This window comes from Sylvia atricapilla, chromosome 2 (genome assembly GCF_009819655.1).
Source record: "Sylvia atricapilla isolate bSylAtr1 chromosome 2, bSylAtr1.pri, whole genome shotgun sequence".
NCBI classification, from domain to species: Eukaryota; Metazoa; Chordata; class Aves; order Passeriformes; family Sylviidae; genus Sylvia; species Sylvia atricapilla.
The window spans coordinates 12689509-12714344 of NC_089141.1; the positions used below are offsets into that span (position 1 = coordinate 12689509).

A 24836-nucleotide genomic window follows, 5' to 3' on the forward strand; every position below is an offset into this window, starting at 1 on the left:
AGCAGTTGAAAAAAAAAGGCTGGTTAGAATTCTCATGCCTCGGTGGCAGACACCAGCCCCCTACCTCATGGAATTGCTGTTCTCCAGCTGATCTTCCTACTTAGCCACACTTCTCTAAGATAGTGTATAATTTTTATGAGTATTTCTTTCAGTTTTTCCTTCATGTCTTCCTTTTGTTTTTAAGGAGGAAATTACTACGACAAGAATCACATCATTATGAATCAGCCAATAGAAAACAAACCTTCCCAGAAATGGGATATTGAAATATTGTGAGTAAAATCCACCCCACAGATGGACTTTTTGTGGGCTACCAACATCTAGAGGGGAAAAAAGCACCCAACTACTGAAGTCACACACCACTGGAAGCATAAGCATCAAGTCCTATTTTCCTTCATGCCAAGCACCAGCTCCTAAAAGAACGGAATTTTGCACAAATCTGGAAGATGGGAGGTTGATCCAGTGTCTCTGTGCAGGGAAGCTGATTCTGCAGAGGCTGCTCCTGTGAAAGTCACCATTTCTCTTCCTCTGAAGTACAAAAGGTCAATGCAGAAGAGCAGGCAGAGGTTCTGCAGCATGGGAAGTGCAAGAGGTAACAGGAGAAAGGCTCTTGAGAAATGCTGTCTTTACCTTCCTCTCACACTGCTGGAAGCTCACTGAGGAGTGAATGCACTGATGAGCTTCAAGGAACTTGAGTTGGGCTTTTATGTCCCAGGTGAAAGTGTTTAAGGCTCCAAGCATCCTGAGTCGTGCCTCTCATTAAGATGCAATTTATTCTGTTCACAAAGACACCTTTGAAGTGGAATTGCAGCTCATCATGTGAAATGAGGCAATACAGGGCATTTCACCCCCTAAGTGATACTGGTAAGCCTTTGTCTTCTCTGCTCTTCACAGCACCAAATCTCCAGTTTTGCAGAGACCAACCCACCTTGGCCTGTATTCCCAAAGGTGCCAGCAGTGCATTCCAGGGCTGTCACCGTGGCACCAAGGACAACTGCTGGGCCAGAGCTTGCTGGGCCAGGGCTCTGCTCAGTTCCCACACTATGCAACCACAGCCTTTGCTCCAGCAGGGCCAGACACCTCACTGACTGAAGGTGGTGCTTGAAAAGCTTTCTCCTGGCTCAGTGCTCACCCCTTGGAGGGCTGTGAACGCCTGACATGGAGGAGAAGGCACTCAGCTCCCTGGCTTCAGCATCACTAAATTAATCTTCAGTGAAAACTTTTTTTTTCCAACATTTGTATATTCAGGGTATGTATTTCTAGGACTATTTAAAGAATTCAGGTTAGCTGAAGACAGATATTTGAGATTCCAAAAGCTATGCCAGCTGTGCAATTAAACAGGATCATCCCCAAACAACTCTAAGTTTGCCATAGAAATTAAATATATGGATGTCTATTTTTGTATGAAATTGAGTTCTAAATAGTACTATTTAAAAAAAAATCTACTTGCACTTAATATTTTACATTCTAAAATTATCATAAATCTGCTGTTTGAGTAGCAAGTCCTCAAATGTATGTATATATTTTTTCAACTAAAGCACTTAAGCTTTTTTTCCATAGAAGTCAGTACATCAAGTGTTCTGCATGTGACTTTCCATATGAAATTTTAAAAGCCTGTGTAAAAAGTTGTAGTTTTTTAAATGAAGAATGACTAAATCATACTTGGTGTCTCAGTGTTACATAACAAAGTAAAGCAGGCTTTTGTACTTAAGAGACCTTGAATGTAAAATGCTAAAGCATGTATATTTTAACTGTATAAAACTTTCTAGGAGAAACATTTTGCTGGCTGGCTTCTTTTTAAACAAACTAAATAATAGTTTTCAGGAGATGTTGAGCACATTCCTGTAAAATACTTCTTTTCCAATGGCCAAAAAAGGGGGATAAGTATATTGAATATGTGGCTATGCTGTTACATGAGATTGCGTATTAAAAATCAATGAAGTATTAAAGTAACTGCACCAGTCTCATCAAAACCCACTCAAGTGAATATTGAAGATTTCAGCTACAGGCTTTTGGGTTACTTTCACTTGAAATTGGTGCTGGAGGAGGTAGAGGATAAATATTATTGCTTGTTTATTCCAGGGATGGCAGCATCTGAGGGAAGAGGGGTTTTCTTGGGCAAAGTCTTCTGCTTTTGGGAACAGCACACACAACTTTTACCAGGATGCTTTTGTTCTGTCAGGGCAATCAAACAGATTTTCCTGCTGATGAACTTTCCAAATGGAAAAAACAAGTTAATGTTTTATGCTCAAGGTTTTGGAGCCTGTTCCATGTCCTCCACATGCCAGCAGCTCTCCAGAGGGAAGGGGACACTACAGCACTGGAGGTACTCCGGAGTGACCTCAGCCAGCCACAGACCTGGAGCTGTGGATCACTTACCTGTTTTTCCCCATGCCCAGTTTCCCAAAAGTGTGGAAGGACAGGTGACATTTAGCACCAGAAAGTAGCAAAGTACAGATTTGCAATGCTGTGTTAACACTACAAACCAGAGGCTGGATGGATTAAAAAAACCCTAATTTAATAAACCTTGCTCTCAAGAGATGCTTAATGGCCAGGAACAGCTAATTCACAAAAGCATCAAAGAACTTCAATCAGACATTCAGTCCAGAGTGACAAAGCAAGGTTTTCTTTCTCTTCATCTGAGGTGAGGTTCAGCTCTTTAACATTAACAGTGCTGCTGCTCCAGAGCTGCTTCAGTGCATCCAGGTATGACAGAGGGAACCGCAGCCCGTGAGTCTGCTGGGGAAAAGAGACAGAAAAAACCCTTCAGCAAAGTGCACTGACTCCATTACACAACAACAATTAAGTCTGTGTGTGGGGCTGTGGGGAGGGAGCAGCAGGAATGTGCTCCTTTCCCACAGCACACTCGTGTTCCTGAGAGCAGCCTTCAAAAGATCCAGTTTTATCCAGACCTATTTTACTTAGAAGTAACTCTTCCATGCTGTAGCACACTGTACGAGGTAGGGACGTTTATGCCACATGTGACTTCCTCCTGTGGTTTCCACACAAAAGAAAAATAAATTTACCCTCTTTGCTAACCCTGCCCCTTATTGAAGCAAGGTCACAGAGGTTTATTTCTAGCTGACACGTGCAGTCTTTGGGCACAGAAGCACAGAGGACCTTCATTCCCAGGGCCTGTATTCAAGGGCAGGAAGGATGATCCTGGGATGTGCATGTGCTGTTCAGGTGCCAGTGTCCAGCCTCAGCTCCAGAGCAGCAGTGAGATTTACTTCAAAAGGAAAGTAAGTGCCAGGCTAAAAGCCTTGCAGCACTGGCCAAGCCAAGGCCAGGCTGTGCTCTGTTCTGCCTCTGCAGTGGAGTTGTGCAGACCTGAACGGCATTTTAGAAGAGTGAAGTCTTTACTCCCAGCCCTGCACAGGGTGTTCCAGTGGATACAGGAGCCAACACAGGTTTAACATGACAGAAATGAGGTGCAGTGATCCCATGGAACATGTGCTGTATCTCCAGCAGCGTCCAACAGGACCTGCTGAAGGACACACAGGGAGAGAAGCTTTGAGTTGCTCCAGCAGCTTTGGTAACTGGGCCATGGGGCATGCACAAGACATCCCATTAGCATCTCAAATGTTTAATTAAGCATGAGATCACATTACTTAGTTCTCCTATTCACTGCCTGTGTTGCAGCTTCAGCTCATCCAGGTATTCTGGGAACAGACTGAAAAGTTCTGGGTGCTGAAGAACACAGCCAAACCCACAGAGGCAAGATAAATTTGGGGGTGTGTTTGCAGAACAAACCTGTGCCAGGCCGTCCTCACTGGCAGTGTCATCCTCTGTCCCCATCATGTGAGTTTCTCTCCTGTTCTTTAAGGAATGATACACATAAACCATCTCCCTGCGAATTTCATCCTAAAAGACAGCAGGAAGAAAATGGTCACAGGTGGTCCACGCCCTCACACTCACACTCTGTCCAGTGCCAGCTCCTAGGTTCAGAGGTATTAACCCACTGGTACAGCAAGGAAAGCAAGTCACCTTCTCAACTGAAGGCCCCAGCAGCCACCTCCCACAGGAAACAACTTTCTGCCTTAAAACTGCCCCTGCTGGAGTCACAGGACTATGCTGTGTAGAAAAGAGGCCATTTAAGGCACCTCTCCTGAAAAGTCTCAGTGAACAGGTGTGCATCAATAAATCTCCAGTCTGAGATTGATCTGTCTCTTAAAAATCACATGCCCATTACCAGTCCTTGGTCAAGGTTGTGCAAATCAGTTGCAAAAGAACTGGGAGAAAATAGTTTCCAAACCCTACACAGTCTCACAGCAATATGGACACAAATAAAATGGAGGAGAAAAACCAGAAAGTTCTGGTATGTTTTTCTGGAGGGAAACATTCCACTCATTTAAAAAAAAAAAAGATAATCCATCCTGTATGTGTTTCCCCCCCATCCCCAATTTTTTTTCAATTAAGATTAACAACAAAAGCACTTCTATAATTTCATATTAATAAACCTTCACAGATAAGCAGCAGTGTAAACACAGAATAATGCAAGATGCAAGTATCTATGTTGTGGAACAGTTTTTAAGTGCTACTGTCACCCACTTAGGTACAGAGATAACTCAGTTTTGAAGACTAAATGCAACCAAGAGAACTCCCTCTCTTCAGGAACCCTGATTTTATAACTTCTTCATGTTCTTAAATATAAAGAGTTTTTAAAAAATCTATTATCCAGAGCTATAGAGGCCATTTTAGCTGCTGTAATGACCTACCCCATGTGATTCAGATAAAAGCCATGCAGAATCACAGACTGAATATAATTCTGTACCTCCCTCCAGAAGGCTGGAATGTGCTCAGCAAACAGCCCCAGGATCTCCTGACAGCAATAATGGGATGCAGGATCCAACCAAGCAGAACTGCAGAACCCTTTTAGTACAACAGAGCAACAATTCACATGTCTCCCCACTCCTACCCCAGGCATACAAGGGGGGCTTCTCATACTTACAGCATTCTCTTGATCTGGTTCCACAGTGATGATGGCATGATCTCTAAACTGCAGTCTGATTTTGCTGTCTAGTTTTGGCAATTTCCCACCTAAGAAGAATAAATTCTCTCTTAGAAAAGAAAACCAGACATGATACAAATCGAGCCCCCTGTACTCATTCTCTTGTAGGCAGATTTTTTTGTTAACCTGTGTTTCCATAGCCACAAGTTCTCAAACTTGTGGTGGAAGGAGAAATGAGAAGGATTTTTAAATTCTAGCATAACCTTTACTTCAGTCTAAGGGAAATGGGTCATCTCTCTCCCACCAGGCACTGGGAACTGACCAACAGAGGTGTGCAAACACACACAGAGCCAGGCACCAACAAAGCTGGGCCCAGGCTTGTGACCATGAAATGCTGGAAGTTTTAAGAGGCAGACTTGGCCACTACCATCACATCAGCCAGTCTGGGGAAGTTCAAACTCTACCTGGAGTCAGAGGATCAGAGTCACATCCCAAGCAGGGCGGCAAGCGGTGCATAATGAAATCCTTCTTCATGTCGGATGAGCGCAGCTCCCTGCAGTTCTCCAGTCTGTCTGCAAGCCGCCTCAGAAGGCTGCTCAGCTTTCTGGTGCAGTCAGCTGTGTTCACCTGCTAAACAGCCACAGAGAATTCAAGATGAACAGACCAGGCCTAAAGCAGTGCAGCAAAGCAGTGAAAATCTGGACACTGCTCTTTTATCTTTGTTTAGTCCCAAACCAAGCTTTGTTTCTTTTACGCATTCCCTGTTCACATATCAAAGCTGAAGCTCCCCCTCCTTGCTCTGGGAGCTGAGGAGACCCTTGCTCCTCCTGCCCACTGAGGAGCTGAGCAGGACAGACCACCATAAGGAGGTCCCACAGCCATTCACAGCTTCACTGACTTAAATTAAGATTCAAAAGCTGGGCCTGACAGAGCTTTTGATCTGTCTGACAGATCATCTGGATGCACCATTATTCCCAGAGTCCCACCTACTAACCATGAGCAGCTGCCTTGGAATGCTTTTCCGCAGTGCCACGTCCTCTTTTGCTGTATCAAACACCAGGCCAGGAATTGCATCCAGTAAGAAATCTCCCCAAGAGCTGAAGGACAGGAAGAAAAAAAAAATTACTGAAATAGTTGCACTGAAATAAAACACAAATCCTACTTGTTTTTCCTAACTAGTGTTAAGATGTAAAGCAATTAGTATTTATTATAGTCTCTTGGTTTTTATCATGTCTACTCAGATGTTTCATTGTCTGCTACCCAGTGGGAAGGAAGAACTCTGGCTAATAAAAGGAATTGGACATCTACTTCTTAGTGTTTCTCTTGCCCTCAGTTTCCAACTGCCAGCAAATGTCTTCAGCAGCTCACTGCTTTTCCAAACTGCCCTGCTTATCCCACACATGCACACCTCTCTGCCTGCTGGGATCTGGTCCAGACAAACTCTGCTTCAACAGAGATGTCTCTTTTGTCTTGGTGCCTAAAAATACCTGGAAGTGCCACCTCCACAGCTATTTTCAAATTCTCTTCAATTTTCCAGGGAAATGTTTTCACATCATACTTCCATCTACAAGCCAAATCAAACCACCAGCACTGCTGCTCATTTTACCTACACTTGCTGACAGCAGGGGCAGAGGAAGGCTCTTACACTTCACTGCCAATAACCTTAGTGGATGATGATTCCACTTTTTAACCTTGAGAGAAGAGCAGTCCTGAAGCTTTTCCTGCTCCTCTGCTCACCCATGACAGACATCCCCAAGGAATGTGCTCCTGACAAGTCACGCACTGGACTGGCCTTGGGCTCAGGCATCCATGGAAAAACAGCACTGACTCCACACGAGGCTGCAGCTCTTCAACAATCCCATTACAAGGAGCTGAATCCTTGACTTCCCACCACTGTTGGACCGATAAATCCACACGGATGCAGCTGGACAAGCCCTGCTGTGCACAGGGAGGGTGACCAGCAGCACTGACACCCTGGGCTTCCACAGCCGCTGGTCAGACATTCATCGCAGTTACCTAAAATATGCCCAAACTTGTTCTGCCCTGTTTTGCAGCTCACAGAAATCCTTCCCAATTCCTAAGTCAGGCCAGTAACTCCAAGCCCAGCACCTGAGAGCTGATGAGGTGGCAGCAGCAGCATTTTTCCCTGTGTGATAACAATGTTTCAATGGGGGAACAAAGACCTGACCTGTGTCAAAAGAAATCCGACTCTCATGCATGGGGTAGAAAATGAAAACCACAGATTAGCAGAGAATATTTGCATGGAAGAATCTGTCAGAGGAGATGTGAGTGACCATCAAATACAGGAGGAAACCTGATGAAAGGAATAACTAACTCATGGCTCTCTATCTGGATTATGAAATGAACAGCAACTTCAGCCACTGAGGAGGGTTGTTTTTTTTTAAAGACAACAGCAAGTTGTGACATTATTTAACACATTAAAGCCTCCAGCTGGTAAATAATAAATAAAGCAATTAAAAAGCAATCAAGCTTTCTGCATGAAAACCTGGCAAAGAAGCTGCTTCAAACAACAATGGTCTCGCTCTCCTCCTTCCCCCAAAACCCAAACCTTCAATTACTGCTACCTTACACTTAGATTCTGTGTTGTTCTCTGTAGATTCTGTCCTAGATTCTGTGTTCTGACCCTAACAGCAGGGCACCCATGTAATACTGGAATATCTCTTCCAAGTCACCACACCTCTGGGAGGAAGCTGGCTTGCCCCATCCCTGCAATACCCACAGGAAAACAAAGCACACAAGGGCTGAACAGGATGAAGACAGGGAAGACCCAAGCAGAGCTACTTACAAGGTTATTTTTTTTAAGGAACAGGACATCACTTCCTTGAAACACCAGCTTCAAGTCTCTACTATTCACACACATCATCCACATCTAGCAGAGGAAAGCCATACAAAACAAGAATTAAAGAGGAATTACTTGTTCTGGTAGGTGCTGATGGTCATGTGTGTTGAATAGGAGATCCCATGAGGAGTGTCAGCCTGGTGAATAGTCCCTCTTGGGAAGTACAGTAAGTCACCTGGCTGCAGGAAAATGAAAGAGAATTGATACATTTACACCATTTGGTCAAACCATACTGTAGTCCAGAAAAAATACTCTCTGAGCAAACAGACTGACTATATATTCTTTAAAAATCACAATGTACGTTTTAATAACATAAAGCACTCTGGGTAAGCCAGAAGTCCAACACCTCAAACCTTCCAACCCACTGTCAATATTTGCTCTACACCTGTTTGCAAACACGAGCTTTTAACATGCTAGAACATGCACAGTCCTGCTGAGAAAGAAGCAGCTGAGATTAATCTGCTGGCAAGTCAGTGCCCTGGGAATTTGGTCAGCTCATATCAAAAGAAAAGGCCAGTGTTTCACAAGAAAAGTCAAATAGTCCAAAAATTTTAGTAAAAACACTTGAACAACACAAGTAGAACCTTCCTCCTCCTCCATCTTCTCATCAATGTAAATTAAATATCTCCACAGAAAATAATATAGATCAGAGAAGTCAAGACAAGAACTTGACTTTGGCTCCACAAAGGAAAAATCAGTTTACTGATGGCTTGTCCTATGAACACCAGCACAAAGAGAAAGGGTCCTAAAGCAATAGTGATGAAATCTGATTCTGTTGTAATCTTAGGGTCCTTAAACTTGCTCACATCAGCTACTTCTAAGAGCCTACCTAGCATAACTACTTTTCTTGCTACCACAGCCCAGACCACCTGAAGCAATAAATTATAATACCTTTAATATGAATTCGTGTGTGGGACTCCCAATCCTGTCTTCTGGCTCAACGTTGTACTCCCGAGCCAAAGGCACCGTTGGTTTGTAGAGTCGCCAGTGCTTCTCTCCCTCCAGCTGCAGGATGAACACCTGCCAAAGACCATGAACCCCAAGGTTTTGGGGGGCCTAAGGAAGCCCTGCTGCCCCTCACACATCCAACTCATCAGGCATTTTAATTTATCTTCTGACTTGCCAAGTCTGTGGAACCAAGCCAGAAACCAGGGACGGAAACAGGGGCACAGGTTGCTTTTCTGACAAATAAAGGTTTTCCTCTTCCCTGCTCTCAGCTACTCCTCAGCATGGCAAATACAATTCCTTTCACATTTCCTTTTAGATATCCAAATGCAGAAAGTTCTGTTTGAGCTAAATTGTTGTACTCTATTGAGAGACAACAGAAGAGTTGTGAAGTGTTACCTGTTTTATCCCAAATTTGGAAATCCCAGTCACTTAAACTTAGCCATTACTATCAGTACTCATTCAGCAAAAATATATAAGGAAACACTTGCAAATACTGACCCTAAGTTTTCACTGGAAAACCAGAACTCTTTATGGAATGTTTCTTGTGGGGGAGAGGTGGAAGCACACAGAGAGGCCTCCACTGCCAGGAGCCCACAAAGGGTCTCGCAGAAAAGGTGGTTTTGTCCTACCTCGACATCATCATAGTGAGGGGGAAGGCCCTGAGACCCCTGGGGAGTGATGTAAACATTGGACCCCACCAGAGACCCAAAATAACACTCCAGCTTCTCCTGAATCTTCCACAGCTCCTCCTGTTAAATAAGTAAAGAAAGAAAGGAATAAATGAATAAAATTTATGCTGTTGCCACTGAAGAGCTCAGGCAAGCCTGGTTGCCACCAGCCCGTCACTGGGGAATAATGGTGACATCCCACAGGAACACACAGCCTGGGAAGCAGTTTCTCCTCAAGGCAAGCATGGCAGTAGCAAAGGAGATCTGCCATGAAAGTAATGGGTAAGCCAAAAACTCTGATGCCTCAATAGAACGTTGATGTTTGCTTTCTTCCCTGTACCAACTTCAGGCTGCAAAACCAGGCAAAAATGAGGCTAAACAGAGAACTGCATCAAAGAGAGAACAACACAAAGGTCAGACACCTTTTACAAGTGACTCCAGTTGCTGGGGAATATTCAAGCACAAACTTTACTCATTCTCACAGCCAGCGTGTGACAGGGAAACATCAGGAGATGCCAACAACCGAGATCAGTCAGTGACACTACAGTGTGCATTTGGGTCCCACCTCACAATCAGACTGTGCTGACACCTTGGAACAAAAAAGGACGGCCTAAATCAAAGTACCAACAAAGTATCCAAGTCCTTTACAACTGTACAGCACCACTGTCTCCTTCCCATACACAAAGACTGAGGAGAGTCAGCTAAAATGGGGTGGTCACTCCCATGGTGCAATTCAATGCTAATCCATTGGCAAGAATAGTGGAGTGTCCTGGAAATACCTGACATAGTTTCACACCTCACCCTTGAGTAAAGGGAGGTGGTACAAAAGCCCCAGTTTGCACAAGGAATAAGTGGGGCAGAAGAGATGATTTAAGCACAGATGCCTAATCATCAATTATATGTATTTAGAAAGAGTACTTAATGTTACAGAAAAACATCACAGCATGAATCAGACTTTGTTCTTAGGGCCGAGCACTGAAATACGATGGCCAGTGCAGAGGTATAAACTGTGTGTTAATACAGTTCATGCAAAGACTCCAGCAGGTCATCAATGCCAACCGCCCCTGGGGGCAGATATGAAGCTGTGTCTAGTGCCACTCAGCAAAAGCCACACCACATTACAAAACAAGCATTAATTACAATGAAACAATCCCACCTTAAATCTCTGAGGCTGATGAAACTGTATTGTTGCCTTTTTCTGGTCAAAATCCTTCTTCAGCTGCATGTAATTCACTCTGCCTTCTTTATTTAAAACCTTCTTTTTCCCACTGACACACCTGCAGACATTCACATCTCGCCCGTAGTGCAGGCCCTGGCTGCACAGCTCCTTCAGGTGTGACAGCTGGAACAGGGACTGGTAGTAAGCAGCCACCAGGACATCATTTCTCTGAACAAGCAGTGGCTTCTGCTCCCAGTAGTCCCTGAAGAACACCTCCTCTTCGATGGGAGAGATCAGGCTCCTAAAGAGGCTGGCTGGGCTCTCAAAACTCAGGACTGATGGAGAACCAGCTGTGTCCAGCTTGGGCCGTTTACACTGTGCCTGTGTCTCCTTTGCCACCTCAAGAATCTTCCCTCCTTTCTTGGGCATCGTCCTGGCCAAGAGAGAGAGAAAGACACAGAACAATCAGCCAGCAACACAACTTGGAGAGATCACAGGCCCAGGGCAGCAGCTCTTGCCTTATCCAGGGGTAAATCAAAGTGTCCTGGGAACAGTTGTGGCTTCAGGGGCTCCCCAATTGCTCCAGGCAGGTTCCAACCCTCAGCAAAAGCCAGCGGGATCTGGTGGGAACCACTGCTCACAAGAGCTCACACCCCACAGCTGAGTTCACACTAAAGAACGTGTGATGAGACCCAATGGATCGTTACCAATGCAGGAACCCACCCCCACAAAGAACCTGTGGGCAGGCAAGTGGTCTTCTGGAGCAAGAGCTGTGAAATATTAAAAAAAAAATAAATAACTCAGCTCTAAGAGATTGAGTGGCAACATGCAGAGGGAGGTGGAGAGAGGGGGCAGGATCAGAAACTTGTATTCTTATTACACTTCCTTCAACAGTAACAGTTTACAAAACAGGGAAAATTGTTAGGCCTTTCTGCTGATGCTATGTAATTACAAAATCTACAAGCTTAAGACTTGTAGATTCAGTCTTAAAATGTGCCAGTTTAAAAACCAAAATGCCAAGATTCTGCTTTGATTTCTGCCAAGCTGTCAAATTCTGTGGTTTATGTAGAATAAAAATAATTCTTTCGTACAAGGACAGACATTTAATTTTAAAGCTGAAAGTCATTTACTTTGTTTTTCCACAGTACATTGTGTACAATTATGCAAGAACAAAAAAAGTTAATTCACAAATGGTTTAGCTGCCAAGTTCTCAGGAAAGTTAAGGGACAATTTGAGTTAACATCAGTTCTAAACCATGTGCAGACAGACTTGCCTGAGTCTGCTCCAGCATTTCCTCCCCCAGAGCAGCAGTAGAAGGCTGCCTGGGGAGCTGAGCTAAGCACCCTGAGGATGAGCCAGCACCAAGCCCTGGGGCAGCACAGCCTGGCAGCCAGCTCTGCGCTGGCCAACCCAGACTGGCTCTGGCACATCTGAGCAGCCCACACATGAGGAGTCACAACACGCTGATGCTTTCACTTCCCAGAAAAAATGAGAGATTTGCTCCCAAAAGCAAATATTGCCAATGTACTGAGATGCTTTTACTTGCACAGATCCCTGACCCTGAAACCCAAACTCCAGTTCTGATATTTCCAAGCAGCACTAAGTTCTCCCCTGCAGCAGGACACCCTGCTGATCCCCCAGCTCCTGGAGCAGCCTGGCCCTCGATAGTAACCTGTGGTCACCTCAGCCCTGCAGGAGCGAATTCACATCACCACATCCCCAGCAGGATGGACATTCCCAGCAGCAGGAAGCTACTGTTCTTCAAGAGGCAAGAGAATCCTTAAAAAACTAAAATTAGTCAAGCAGCAAGATTTGAAGATGCTGCTGGCACTAGGATCTAAAACTGGTGTTCCCCAAATGTCAGGAACACAAATGCAACCAACCCTGAACTGATGGTTTCGAATTCCAGATCTAAAGCCGTCATTTCAACCTCTCAGCTCACTTATATTGATGTAATGAAGTAAAATTCACATCTACACTGTTCACAGAACTCTGCTTCATTTACACCAGGTGCTTCTCTGTAGTGTTTTGTTAGTTTTTACAGCTGCAAACCCACCAAATGGTTTGGGCTGGAAGAGATCCCCTGGCACAAACCCCGTGCCATGGGCAGGGACATCTCCCATTCAATCTATTTGGTGAAAGCCTTATTCCTCCTGGCCTCGATCCCTTCCAGGGATGGGGCAGCCACAACTCCTCTGGGCAAGCTGCCAGGGCCTCAGTACCCTCACCAGAAAAAACCCTCCCTTTTATCTAGTCTAAACCTACCCTCTTACAATGTAAACCCATTCCCCTTTGTCCTGTTACGACAGGCCTTGCTAAGAAGTCTTTTCTCTGTCTCTCTTACAGCATTTAAGTACTGAAAGGCTGCAAAAACACCCCTGGAGAGCCTTCTCGCCTCCATGCCGAAGCAGCCCTGCCCTCTCAGCCTGTCCTCCCAGCAGAGGTGCTGCCGCTCTCTGATCACCTTGGGGCATCCTCTGGATTCGCTCCGGCAGGTCCCCGTCCCCCCCGTGCTGGGGACCCCAGAGGCGGCTGCAGCTTTCCCGTGGCCTCCCAGGAGAGCGGAGCAGAGGGGCAGAATCCCCTCCGTCCCTCGGGCCACGCTGCTTTGGGTGCAGCCCAGGACACCAGGAGGGGCTCCGTGGCCGCCTCAAGTCACTTCTCACCTGCCCACAGCCCCAGCTCCTTCCCCGCTGGGCTGGAGTAGAACCGAGCAGCACAAGGAGCCCTCTCGGGCCTCACCCGGGGGCAGCTGCTGTCGCCAGTGTCGCTCGCACAGTGACACAACGCGTGCTCCCGCACGGCCCGGCAGCCGCCGGCACTCGCTCCATGGGAAGCAGCGGGAATACGGGCGGACACGGCGGCTCCGGGGACACACACGGCGGCTCTGGGGACACGCAGCCCCGCCGCCACCCTCCCGCCCCTTCCCGCAGCCCCGCACTCACCCGCGGGCGGGAGGGAGCGGGCCGGGATGTGCCGCGGGAAGCGGAGGCGCTCGCTCTGCGCTGGGTGTCACGGGAGGAGACGCTTCCGGGCGGCCGGTCGGAAACACAGCGCTCCTCCAGCGTTGTTCCTGAGGGTGTTCCAGCAGGAACGCAACGCTATCTCCACTGATGTTATTCAGAGGATTAAATTTTTGCTTCGTACACACAACAGTGTCTGGGCTTTAGCTGCGCGATTTTTTCCTGGACCAAAATCCTGTTCCAGAGCCCCCCTGAGGCTCCCTCAAAGAAATCGTTCAGAATCCTTACCGAGCACATGAGAACTTCCAAAAGTATTTTTAACTCCCTTTACTAAAGAGGCCTGCTAATGGTTTAGTTTACATTGGCTAATGACATCAGAAAAAGATGTTAGGTAGGCTTTGCTAAAGCTTTATTCTTGTTACAGAATAAAGCTAAAGCTTTATTCTTGACAGTTTGAAGAATTGTAAAACCTTTAAGAATGAAGTTGTCAGGAATTAAAAGTTTGCATCACCTGCCCTAACACCCACAGGATGTTTTCTTATTACAGATGGGTGGAGCAGCAGGTGTTAAAAATAGTAAGGCCACATCCTGCACCTCAGCTGGTCCAAGGAATCACGACAAGATGTTATTTCTACTCCAAAAATCCACAAATCCTCAGCATAACTGCCTGAGAGCCACTAGGGTGAAGGCTCACACAAGTATGTATTTACATCACGCCTGTGGTGCTTTACCTCGCAGTAAATGTTGTGGGACATAAAACCCACTCCAGGGGAGTGCCTGTAAAACCAGCAGGAATGGGAAACACTTGTGAATACCTTTTTAAAGACTTCCATGCTGGTCTGCAAAGACAAACTGACTGAAAGTATTTATTACCATACCTGTCGGGAAGTTAACACACACTTCAGAGGGTCGTGGGAGCCTAGCCAGCTCTCTAGCACCCTCTAGACAAATAATTTGTTGAAATACTGTTTATCTTTTACTATGTATACAAGCATTAGATTTTTTTAAGCGTAATTTATCCTGTTATCATCCCTGTCACTGCATTTAGAAGATAAAAATCAAGCAGTCCTGTAAAAGCATGCAGTTAAATGTCATCGTCATTTACAGGAGCACATAGTGACAGGACAAGGGGGAATGGCTTCAGACTTAAAGAGGGGAGGATTAGATTGGATATTAGAAAAAAAAAAAAAATTCTTTACTGTGAGGTTGGCGAGGCCCTGGCACAGGTTTCCCAGAGAAGCTGTGGCTATCCCATCCCTGGAAGTGTTCAGGGTCGGGTGTGTGTAACCTGGTTTAATGACAGGCATCCCTGCCCAGGGGAGGAGGATTGAACCGGATGATCTGGAGCACTCTGGGTGGGGAGAACCCTTGGCCAATGGTTTCATTCATAGCTGAAAGTAACTGCAGCTTTCTCCACCAACAGCAAGCTCTGCAGCTCTCTGGCAGGATGTGTCTGGAAGGTAAATGCAGGCAGGAATCTCTTTTCCTCCACACCCCCATGAGAGGGCCAGTTTGCTGCAGCCTACACAGGGCTCGGGCATGCTGTGCTGCAGGGCTTCTGCTGCTGAAATCCTGCAAGGAATTTAGAAAAGGGAACTGATATGGAGTCTTTTTTTCTGTTAGAGGCTGAGACTTCGCTGTTGGCTACACAACAAATACTACTTCTGGTAGGGCAGATAAAATATGCGAAAACAATGATGTTGTATTAGTTCATGTGCAAAGTTTAGAAGACACATTACACATTTGGAGCAACTAGATGGGATTTTCTCAGGCAATCTGGAACATCTGTGCAGGATAGCTCATAATGGCAGTGCAGGAACAAGGCTGTGATGGTGTGGTTTTATATTCGGCTACACTATACATCTGCTCAGTTGGAGGTCTGGTGTGCTGTTACTGTTGCCAAAGCCTGTGTGTCCTTGAGCTTTGCATTCCCAGCATTGTCATTCCTGGTGTGGTTCTGCTTTCCATGACAGGATTTCCTGGAAAAGTATCAAAGCTGTCTCAGCTCTGATACATTTGTTTGGCAGCGATCTGTCCCAGTCCCAGTCACTCTGTGGGATTTCAGTCACTCAGCAGGCACCGTGTCACCACTTCTCCAGCTCTGGAACTGGGAGCCCGACAAATGCAGCTCTTGGAAAAAGTTAAGAGACATCAGCATGCTCTGAACAAACAGGATGGGAGCAAGAAAATAAGTAAATAAAATAATAATAATAATAGTAATAAAGTAAATAAAATAAATAAAGAAACCAGAGTGACTTAGGCTTCCAAATTTATTCCCACTTCCTTGACCAATAAACTTGATCAAGCAGTGACCAAGCATTTACCCTGTGACACTTTTTGCCACCACAAATGATCATTTTGAACTGAACTGACTTTGTAAATATAAACTCAGCTCATTAAATTACAGATGAACCTAAGGAATTTAGTGGGAAATGCTCCTTATTTGGGAAAGTTACAGAAGTAATCTTGATTCTTTTCTGAAGCTGTGAAAACTTTCTGTGTTTATCCCTGAACATCCTTAATTCAGCCTCCTTAGCCTGAACCTAAGGATATTTCCATGCAGGATTCATCTGAGACTGACAGGTTTCCTGTATGTCTCTGTTTTGGCACAGCTGTTTCCTTTTATTTCCTGGAAATGTCCTGGAGATCACTGCTGCAAGGGGCAGATGCAGCTTCTCCTCACTGGAACATTCAATCTCAAAAGCCAAAGGGAGAGGGAGGGAGGCAAAACCCCAAGTTCAGGTGCAACATAAAGCAGAAGAACCGAAGGCGTGGTTGGTTTGTTCTCCTGACAAAGTTGTCTAAAATCTGTCTCCAAGCCTGTGTTTCTAAACCAAAAGGTTCTGCAGGAAGCAGGGGATTACAGCAGGTCGAGGTGAGGCAGAGGTGTGTGAGTGGCATGTGAAGGACACAGCTCCTGCTGGAGATGCTGCTCATCCACCTAGGAGGTGGCTGCAAGTGCACAGGGTCTGGGACATTGTTCCTGTGCTGCCTCAGGGACTGGTGAGCCAGATTCTTCAGAACAGAGGTCCCATGGAGAGTCATGGACAGCTGACAAGGGCAGGGGGTTTTCTTGAGGTGGTGTTGATGCACAATTTACAAAGCCCCGTCCGCCTGGCTTCCTACTGGTTCCTACTGCACTGTTAACCATAATTTTCCCTCTGGTTCCCATCTGAGGGCAGAGGCTGCTGAGGTGCACAGAGGCTGCCAGGAAAGGTGAAATGCAGAAGTGAAACAAGGACAGGAGCCATCCCAAGGCTATCCCAAAGCAGTTGGTGCCGATTACCCACCAAAATGGAGCACAGGTGAAGGTCAGAGAGGCTGGTTCCAGAGGAAGGGTTGGAGTGCAGACAAAGACAGGGCAATACCTCAGGTGGAAGCTGCTGTCTGTTCAGAGGGGTGGCAAAGGGCTCCCTCAGTGAGCACACAGCTCCTGTGCTACTGCAGTGCAGCCTGTGCATAGGATCACCCCGGTGAAGCTCTGCATAGTCCAGCTGGAAAAGAACCCAGACAGATGAGAGTTTTTCATGAAGAGCTTTGCTGCCGACCAAACTAGCCCAGGTTCGATGCAGAAGTCTCTTTTGGAAAATCATAACCTTTTCATCTACTGCTGTTGCATTATTTTTAAAGTATGATGCAACCCTCATACACAGAAGAAAGTCTAGCTTATAAGCATTTTTGTTCATATGTACAAACCCCAGTAAAAAAAGTTGAACACAATATATACACTGGGAAATATAATCCTGGAATATGTGTCAATAACATGATTGTTCTGTAAAATAATCCTGCCCACGTTTCCCTTCAGAGATCTCTTCCTCTTCAAGCGAGGTGTGTCTGTGTTGGAGATGTTGGTTTGACTTGTCCTGGTCTCATTCTCTTCACAGGGGTCTGGGAAGGGACTCAGGTCCATGTCCACATCCGTGTCATGGAAGCAGCCATCGAAAGCCATCGCTTGCACTGCATCCATGCTGTACATTCCTGAAACCTGGCAACAAAGGAGAGTTACTCTGTGTCCAGCAGGAGCCATTTTGGCAAATCACAAATTAATAAAACAGAAGATAAAAAAAGCTTTCCCCTCAGTGTTGTTCTCTCTGTGGAGAGCATGTGGAGAACAGGGCTAGCTCTGTGGGGCCTGCCCCCTTGTGGGACACAAGCAAGGAAATGTCATCAAACATCATAAAACACACTTGTCTGCCTGATTGTTGCCAGCTGCTGGCTGGCAATTCGTGCCTCAGCTCTGAAACAGAAGAATCAAACTCTCTCCTGTAGGTCTGTGTTGCTGGAGTTGTGGGAAATGACTTCAAACATTTCTGGGAGTAGGTTTTTGATGGGATTATCCAATCATGTGAGCAACATATGCATCTTTTCTGTGTTCTTCCCCTCATGATATTCCAGCAAATGAGTTTACAGAGGGGATATTCTTCAAGCAAAGGTTTTAAGTGAGAGCTCCACAGAAAGCAGATGTTTAACTTACGACTATTTCTGCTTCAGGCACACTTTCCTAAAAGTGACCTTGTCATTCATCTGGTCTTGGGACAAAAAAGAAACAGGAAACAAGGAGGAATACTGTATGGGGGCATGCTGAGGTCTATTTCAGAGACAGAAGAAATACCTGGATTGATAGGTATTTGAAAATAAAAGGAAGGTTATATTTCTCTGAGAGGGAAAAAGGGGGCAAAAAAATATCCCTAACCTGTGCCACAAGAAAGGGGAGAGAAAGCACAGACCTCTCAGGATCTCAGAGAGGAGGACACTTTGTCTCCCTTCACCCAGGTGAAAAAAAAGAGATAGAGAGTGGAGAGAGAGATTGTTACTGTTCTGTTATCAAAGTGGTGTATCAGGTCTACCCTGTGCCTCCCATGGTGCTTTCAGAAGGCAACAAAACACAGAGGGTTGTACCTTGCCCCTTTTTTTGAGTTGTTTTCTCTCTTCAGCTGTGGTGAGATAGTTCACTGCTGCATACTCAATGACTGACAGGAAGACAAAAAGGAAGCTGATCCATAAATACACATCCACAGCCTTTATGTAAGACACTTGAGGCATTGAGGCACTTACTCCTGTCATGATGGTGGACATTGTCAGCACTGTAGTTATACCTGCCAGAGAGAAGAGGCGTTATCACAGTTCTGGCCAGCTGGTTCTGTTTAGCTCATGAGCACTGCTTGGACAGCACAGCTTCCTGAGGGCATGTGATTGACACCCCCTTTAACTTCCTCACACGGGCTCTGAGAAGTGGAGTGAACCATGAAGGACCCATCACACACAATACTGAGAGCACTAAATCATCTCTCTGCTCAGAATGGTCATTGAGCAGCATAAGGAACACATTTCTGTGACAGCTTTGGGCACTGCACACACAGCTGAAAGCAGGTTTGTGGTCATCCTTCACTTCCCAGAGCCAGGGTCACCACTGAATATTTTCTTGTCCAGGAAAATCACTAAAGAATCACCATTTTCCCTCCCAACTCTTTCTCAAATTGTACCTCTTGAGAACATGTATCAGCCTCTATGTCCCTGCCATAACCTCATGGTTCTCTAAAAACAATCTAGCATAAAAATGCTACAGCCACTGAAACTAAGAAAAAATTATTGTTTGCCTTAGTGTGACCAGAATTTCCCCCTCATCTTTTCAATCTCTGCTCTTATGTTAGCTATTCATCTCATTTTGGTTTGCTCCAGCTCAGGAAAGAAACCAACACCCAACTCAGGCTCTGCTTTGAAAGAAATCAGTGTAATTCTGAAATGAAAACATACAGACATCTGTGGGACAGCACTGCCAGCTGGGTCTCTGCAGCCCTTCTCCAGTACTACACCAGTTCAAGTCTCCTGGAACATACAAGAGTTTTCCTCCCCCAACCTCTCTGCAGCTTTTTTATGTTGAAGGATGGAGTTTGAAATACACCATATAAGAGGAAATAAATTTATTTAATATAAATATACTCTAGGCTACGGAGCTAGGCTTATTAAACTTTGTTGTTAAGGTTTCCTATAAATTATGTATTATTATGCTAATGAAATGTGCTTTATTCATGGAACTCCTGATGCATAACCTTCTGCAGAAATCCATACATAAAGAACATGATCAGCAAAACCACCTTGACAACATTAAAAATTACCTACTGAGAATTAAAAAGTTATTTTTAAAGATGAAGTTAAATTTCTTCTAAATAAAAGGAATTCATAGATGCACTAATAAAAGTAGGTAGGAGGTACTGTAATTTATTTACAGATTAACAAATAGATCTGTATTTCATGTATTAACAGCTTTAGACTGTGCCAATAGAAAGAGACCTGAGTGCCTACAGTACTATTCTTTCTAGATTGATATAGTTACAGAGAAAAATGAGGGCTTTTTCTCTAGTCTAAGAAATATGGCAACATACAGTTGGCTTCTGGGACCAGCATCAGTGAGAAGAAACAACAGAAGCTTCTTTATTTTAACCTGACTATTTTATTTGCAGGACTCAGGTGCATTATAGTTGCATTAGATATCTTAACAAATTCCTATCAGATCTTCAGAAATCCTAATTTTTTGAAAAAAATGTACTCATTCCAAGGCAATCAGCATTATATTCACAACAAAACCATGAAGTGGCATCCACTGACTCACCAGTAAGAGGAAAAAAAATAAACTTCTATAAAAAACCACTGTTATAGATCCTCTTCTCCTGAGCTGAGGTGTTCAGAACTTACTTTTTGGCTTCCACAGAAGATTGTGTGCCTTGCACAGCTAAGACACCAAAGCAAACATTTCTAAGGTGTCTCATAGTGAAAGGCTTTGCCACACAGGCAGCTCTTTCCAAGTAGGTAGGAAGATAACAAATGTTTCTTGAGAAAAAGAAGAGCTGCAGAGCTTTTCCATAGATTGGGCTACACCTAATGATCCACGAATTTGGGGAAGGATTTGAGTGCCTGTTCCTACGCGTTACCTTGCTGGGAAGAGGGAAGGAAAATCCAGGTTTTGCAATTAAGTAAAATTTTATCAGGAAATCTGCAGAATCATCCTTTTTTGCTTTTGTGGTGTGTGAACTGTTTCCAAAAATAGCAAAGCCAGTCTGAACAAACATTCCCTTTCCAAATGTAGAGACTGACTACAGGTAATGACAACAGAGGTAATAACAGTGCTGTTCAGGCAATTATCTGATATTTTTGCTCATGTCCTGTGTAAATAAGCTAAGGTACCTCCAAACCCTCCCCCTCTCAATTCTATACTTCCCAAAGAATATACAGCAAAGATTTACCTAATGACACTCTGGCAGGAACAGCTCTTCTATCAATCCAAAAGGAAACCCAAGACAGCATCACCATCAGCATGGCTGGGAAATAGGATTGTAGCACAAAAAAGAAAATATGTCTGCGGAGTGCAAAGTTGATAAAAAGTCGATTGTACCAACCTGTTGGGAAAAAAACAAAAACAAAAAACCAAAAAACAGGGAGAGGAACAGGTTGGGAAAGAGAGCTGTGTTATTTGTGAGCTCTGTTTGCTGGCCCCTCCTTCTGGCAGGAGTGGTGTATCCACAGCAGGAGCAGTAAATGCCTCAGAAACCTTGCCACCACCTCGGTTTTACACAGTGCTTTACAAACTGTCCATCCTCCCTCATTTATGGGAGTGAAGGGTCATGGCTGCGGCTCTAAAATACTCTGTTACAACTGAGGCTGGGAAATTGAAAAAATTAAATAGACTGGAAGTGAAACTGCCAGGAGAATACAGACAGGATACAATTGTCCAGTGATGTCAACACCCTGCCTTCCTTGAAATACCTGACAAGAAGAAGACCTTCCTTCTTTTTTTATTTCTTTAGTGGGAGCTGCCTGCCTGCCGGCCCAGCACTCACTTTAGAGGACAGGGTGCCATCTAGTGAATTTTGGGGCATGCTCTGCCTGTGCAGCACTGCATCCGTGCTGTCATTCCCTGCCGTGGCAGGGAAACCAGGTTAAAGAGAGATAAAAACACAAAAGTGGGTGGCTGCATAGCATCTGCCTGGCGAGGACAGACAGAGGCATCTGTGAGCCTGTGTTGGAGCAGTCTTGCCATCACAACGAGTAATTCTATAGAGAACATATCAAAATGAACCCCAAATAATATTAAACTTTCGATTGTGTTTTCACTTTTGGAGGGATTTTTTGTTTGTTTGTTTTAAAGATTATTGTCTCTAAAATGGATTTAAATTGTTGCTCCTCTGGTGATCTGGGAACTCCAAAAGCCTAAACACCACAGGTGTTCACTGAGATTCACAGGAAAGGATATGCCGAACCTGAAATGCAGAAAGCTGCTTTGTGGGAATGATGACTCTCATTAGACTGGTGCTGTTTGTTCTCCACTATTATTTACTTGGAGGGTAAATTTGCTTCCAGCAAGAAACAAACAAACAAAGAGAGAAAGTGGACCCTCCTGAGCAAAACAAAACCTCAAAGCCAAAGAGAAGTGTAAACCTACAAAGGACAGCATTCATTGTAATTACCAGATACACTACAAGCATTAATCAGGTATTTTTTAAGTCCCAGTGGTCCCTGGGACTTAAAAAACCCTCTTTGCTTTCCCCCTTATGCTGCTGAATAAGCTCACCATCAAAACCTCTGCATGTTAAGTGTAAAGCAGTTACACTTAGCAAAGTCAAGGATGCTGTGAGGGTGCTGCAAAGCTCTGGCTGCAGGGGCATTGTGAGGGTGCCCTGCTGTGCACAAGGCTCTATTTGCTTGCCATGAGTATTTTTTGACCAGAACAGCAAGGCAGAGAGAAGCCAGCTGAGCTCCTGGAACCCAGTCTGGTGGAAAATATCCCAGTCTCCTTCTTGCAACCAGGACAAATTTGATGCAGCTCTCAGCACGGCACAGTTACAGCAGGGTATCACTCGCCCTCCTTTCACATGCCACTGGCTCTTGAAAGATGGAGCTCTGTTCTTAGCTCATACAGGAGCAGGAGATAAGGGTGAAGAACCTTATCAAGCTGTGAATTCCTCACTGCTTAGGCTGCATCATCATTAAAACTGGGATTTCTGCATTCTGCAAACTTGAATGGCCCTCTTTTGAATGCAAAAAAAAATAACCTGCAAATGAAATACACCAAATAAATCTGTCTGCTGTTTTCCTTAAATGCTTTTTTCCAAGTGTTGTGCGCTTCATCATATTAAATGGAATAATTTTTCTTTTATTGGTCTCTTTTGATATAAAGAGCAATAACCAAACTGAAATGAATTGACTCAGACTGTAAAGTACAATAGCAAGAGTACTGTTTTCTTTGGTTAAAGACACATGGTTACACTACTTCCATACAGAAGTGCTTCACAATTTATAATTTCATGTAAAATACAAGGAAAACAAACCCCACCCTGCATGAAATCAAGACTACTTCTAAAGCCCTGTGCAGTTTGCCAGAAAGTATGGAGCAAGATCTACAGGGAGAAATAAAAACCTGTCTGGGGCAGATTAACCTGAATTTAAACTATGTTGCACTGACATAAAAAGATTTTTTCCCTTTGCAACTTCATGTACAAACAAGGAAAATTAAGCAAATCATGAATTAGGCCTGAACAGGTAATAAATGATTTCATATGAAAATCCTCAAGTTAGCAGACTTTTAGTGACATTACACAGCTCCAGAAGTGAGGATATTTTAGCCAATAAAACACACTGGAAATCCTCTGGTTTGTTTTCTAGTATCTGACCCTTTAGGATTTCCATTTTCAAGCCATTCTATATAGCCAGGATAATAAAGATTCTGGCAAATTCAATACTCCAATGGCTTTCAGAGAAGCACCATGATTTTGCAAGAGCTCATAACAGCACATTTTGGTTGTTGTGCATTTTTTCAGGTTATTAATGCCAGATATGAAGTTATAAGTGCTATTATGGCCTTTTTTTTCCTAAAACAAAGTTTTATATTGGTAATGCAAGGAGAATCAAGACCCCAGACTGACAAACCTCATTTTAACTGATCTCTCATCAGCCACTGTCATTTATTAGCAAAGAATTTGAATGTGAAAGACATTCTGCATGATTTTTATCCTGTGCTTCTCTCTTCTAAGGAGAAGGGCTTACTATACCAGTGCTGCTGTAAAAAGCAAGTCCACTGGAAGCACTGAATTCCTCAATGAAGAACTGGGAGAGGGAGATGTGCTCATCTGTGCTCAGGGACTTGTTGCCGTGTTTCCAGTACAACATCAGATCATCTTCATTGTATGCATCTGTGAGAAAGCAGAGACTGAAGTTACAAAGTCACTAAAGTAAATCACTTCCTCTTTCCTTTCTTAGGGAAAGGAGACCACTCAACCAATCTGGGAAAACCCCAAAGAGACATTTTTTCACACCAAATTTGTCAGTTGACATGAAAAAAGACCATGTTCCACCTTTTTCCAAGTGCAGCAGTTTACAACTGAGGCAGGGGAGAAAAAGCTGATGTTTCACAGTAACACAAGCACCCATTTTCATTTCTCCAAGGAGTCAAATATTGACATTTTATTTTACTTTTAATCTGCACTTTTTTTCTCTGAGAAAAAATCTTCCTGCTTTTTGACAGATTTTTAGATTTAGGCCTTGTAATAAATATCCAGTGGGAATAAAGCAGGGTGCATCATGGTTTTTCCACCTTCCCAAAGCTCACTGAGGGTCTGGAAAGATCCAAAATTGCTTACAGTTCAATATGTACATGCTGAAGGGTTCAGGTCACACACCAAAGTAAGTAAAAGAGGTATTATGCACTAGATGGAATGCTGGTAAGAATGCACAAGTAAAGAGCAATTAGAAATTAAACTTACAGCTTTCCAGTTCTAAAGAACAGTTCTGTGTGTCCAGAGGAAACCTACTGAAATCCATGAAGCACATAGCAGAAACTGTTATTCTGCAGAAAGGAAGAGAAAACCAGAAATAAAATGAAAAACTTCACACTTTCTTAGCTGTGCACACAACTTAGTGAGATCCCCATCTACTCTGCTGTTTAGAATCCTATTGGTTGAGATTTTCTGCCCTTTTAGATGCTTCAAAAATAGCTTCAAAATGGTGAAATAAAGTTAAATCAGTGAGAGATTTTTTTTCACGTAAATAATCTTTATTATTAAATACATTATCTTTGATTTTTAAACCCTGTATTTGGCCTGATCCTCCATTAGCCTTCCACACATTTTCTTTAAAGGTTCGTACTTAGGAAGATAACAAAGGGAGTTCACATTTCTTACCTTGATTTCTCATAGACTGAAGTAGATAATGTTACAGATTAGAGCAAATATTGTTTCAAGTGCTGTTTTCCCAGCTGGAATGTTTATAATATTTAATTGCAAAAAGAGAGAAGCTGCAA

General features: G+C 44.1%; 3 protein-coding genes across 4 annotated transcripts in view; 1 reads left to right on the plus strand and 2 right to left on the minus strand.

Moving 5' to 3' along the window:
• CRYBG3 (crystallin beta-gamma domain containing 3) overlaps nt 1–1772 on the plus strand; it is an 85477-nt gene extending 83705 nt beyond the window's left edge. The window contains exon 22 of the mRNA XM_066340830.1: nt 185–1772. Coding sequence (XP_066196927.1) covers nt 185–273 — 89 coding nt within the window. The 3' untranslated portion in view covers nt 274–1772. The remainder of the gene's footprint in view (nt 1–184) is intronic.
• Nucleotides 1773–2343: 571 nt separating this feature from the next.
• On the minus strand, nt 2344–11053 carry RIOX2 (ribosomal oxygenase 2). 2 transcript variants are annotated; one of them, XM_066340832.1, is made up of 9 exons: nt 10581–11053; nt 9386–9505; nt 8700–8828; nt 7884–7987; nt 5943–6045; nt 5413–5578; nt 4949–5037; nt 3751–3861; nt 2344–2733 (listed from the first exon to the last, which is right to left on the minus strand). In XM_066340832.1, exons 1-9 carry the CDS (start codon nt 11010–11012, stop codon nt 2575–2577), a joined length of 1413 nt encoding a protein of 470 aa, XP_066196929.1. In that variant the 5' UTR covers nt 11013–11053; the 3' UTR covers nt 2344–2574. The 2 variants fall into 2 exon arrangements, with proteins under 2 accessions (XP_066196929.1, XP_066196928.1); XM_066340831.1 differs by having other exon boundaries at nt 2344–2736.
• Nucleotides 11054–15750: 4697 nt separating this feature from the next.
• The window catches only part of GABRR3 (gamma-aminobutyric acid type A receptor subunit rho3), a 29179-nt gene continuing 20093 nt past the window's right edge, over nt 15751–24836 (minus strand). Inside the window, exons 6-10 of the mRNA XM_066340833.1 lie at nt 24301–24383; nt 23590–23730; nt 20788–20940; nt 18446–18642; nt 15751–17531 (exon numbers count right to left, since the gene is read on the minus strand). Coding sequence (XP_066196930.1) covers nt 17229–17531; nt 18446–18642; nt 20788–20940; nt 23590–23730; nt 24301–24383 — 877 coding nt within the window. The 3' untranslated portion in view covers nt 15751–17228. The remainder of the gene's footprint in view (nt 17532–18445; nt 18643–20787; nt 20941–23589; nt 23731–24300; nt 24384–24836) is intronic.

Excerpts from the sequence above, each read along its gene's own strand:
- RIOX2 (XM_066340831.1), bottom strand. The coding sequence starts at position 11,012 with ATGCCCAAGAAAGGAGGGAAGATTCTTGAGGTGGCAAAGGAGACACAG. Across the intron at positions 8,829-9,385 it reads CTCACTATGATGATGTCGAG|GTGTTCATCCTGCAGCTGGA; the intron begins GTAGGACAAAAC and ends GGTCTTTGGCAG. Across the intron at positions 7,988-8,699 it reads CACACGAATTCATATTAAAG|CCAGGTGACTTACTGTACTT; the intron begins GTATTATAATTT and ends ATTTTCCTGCAG.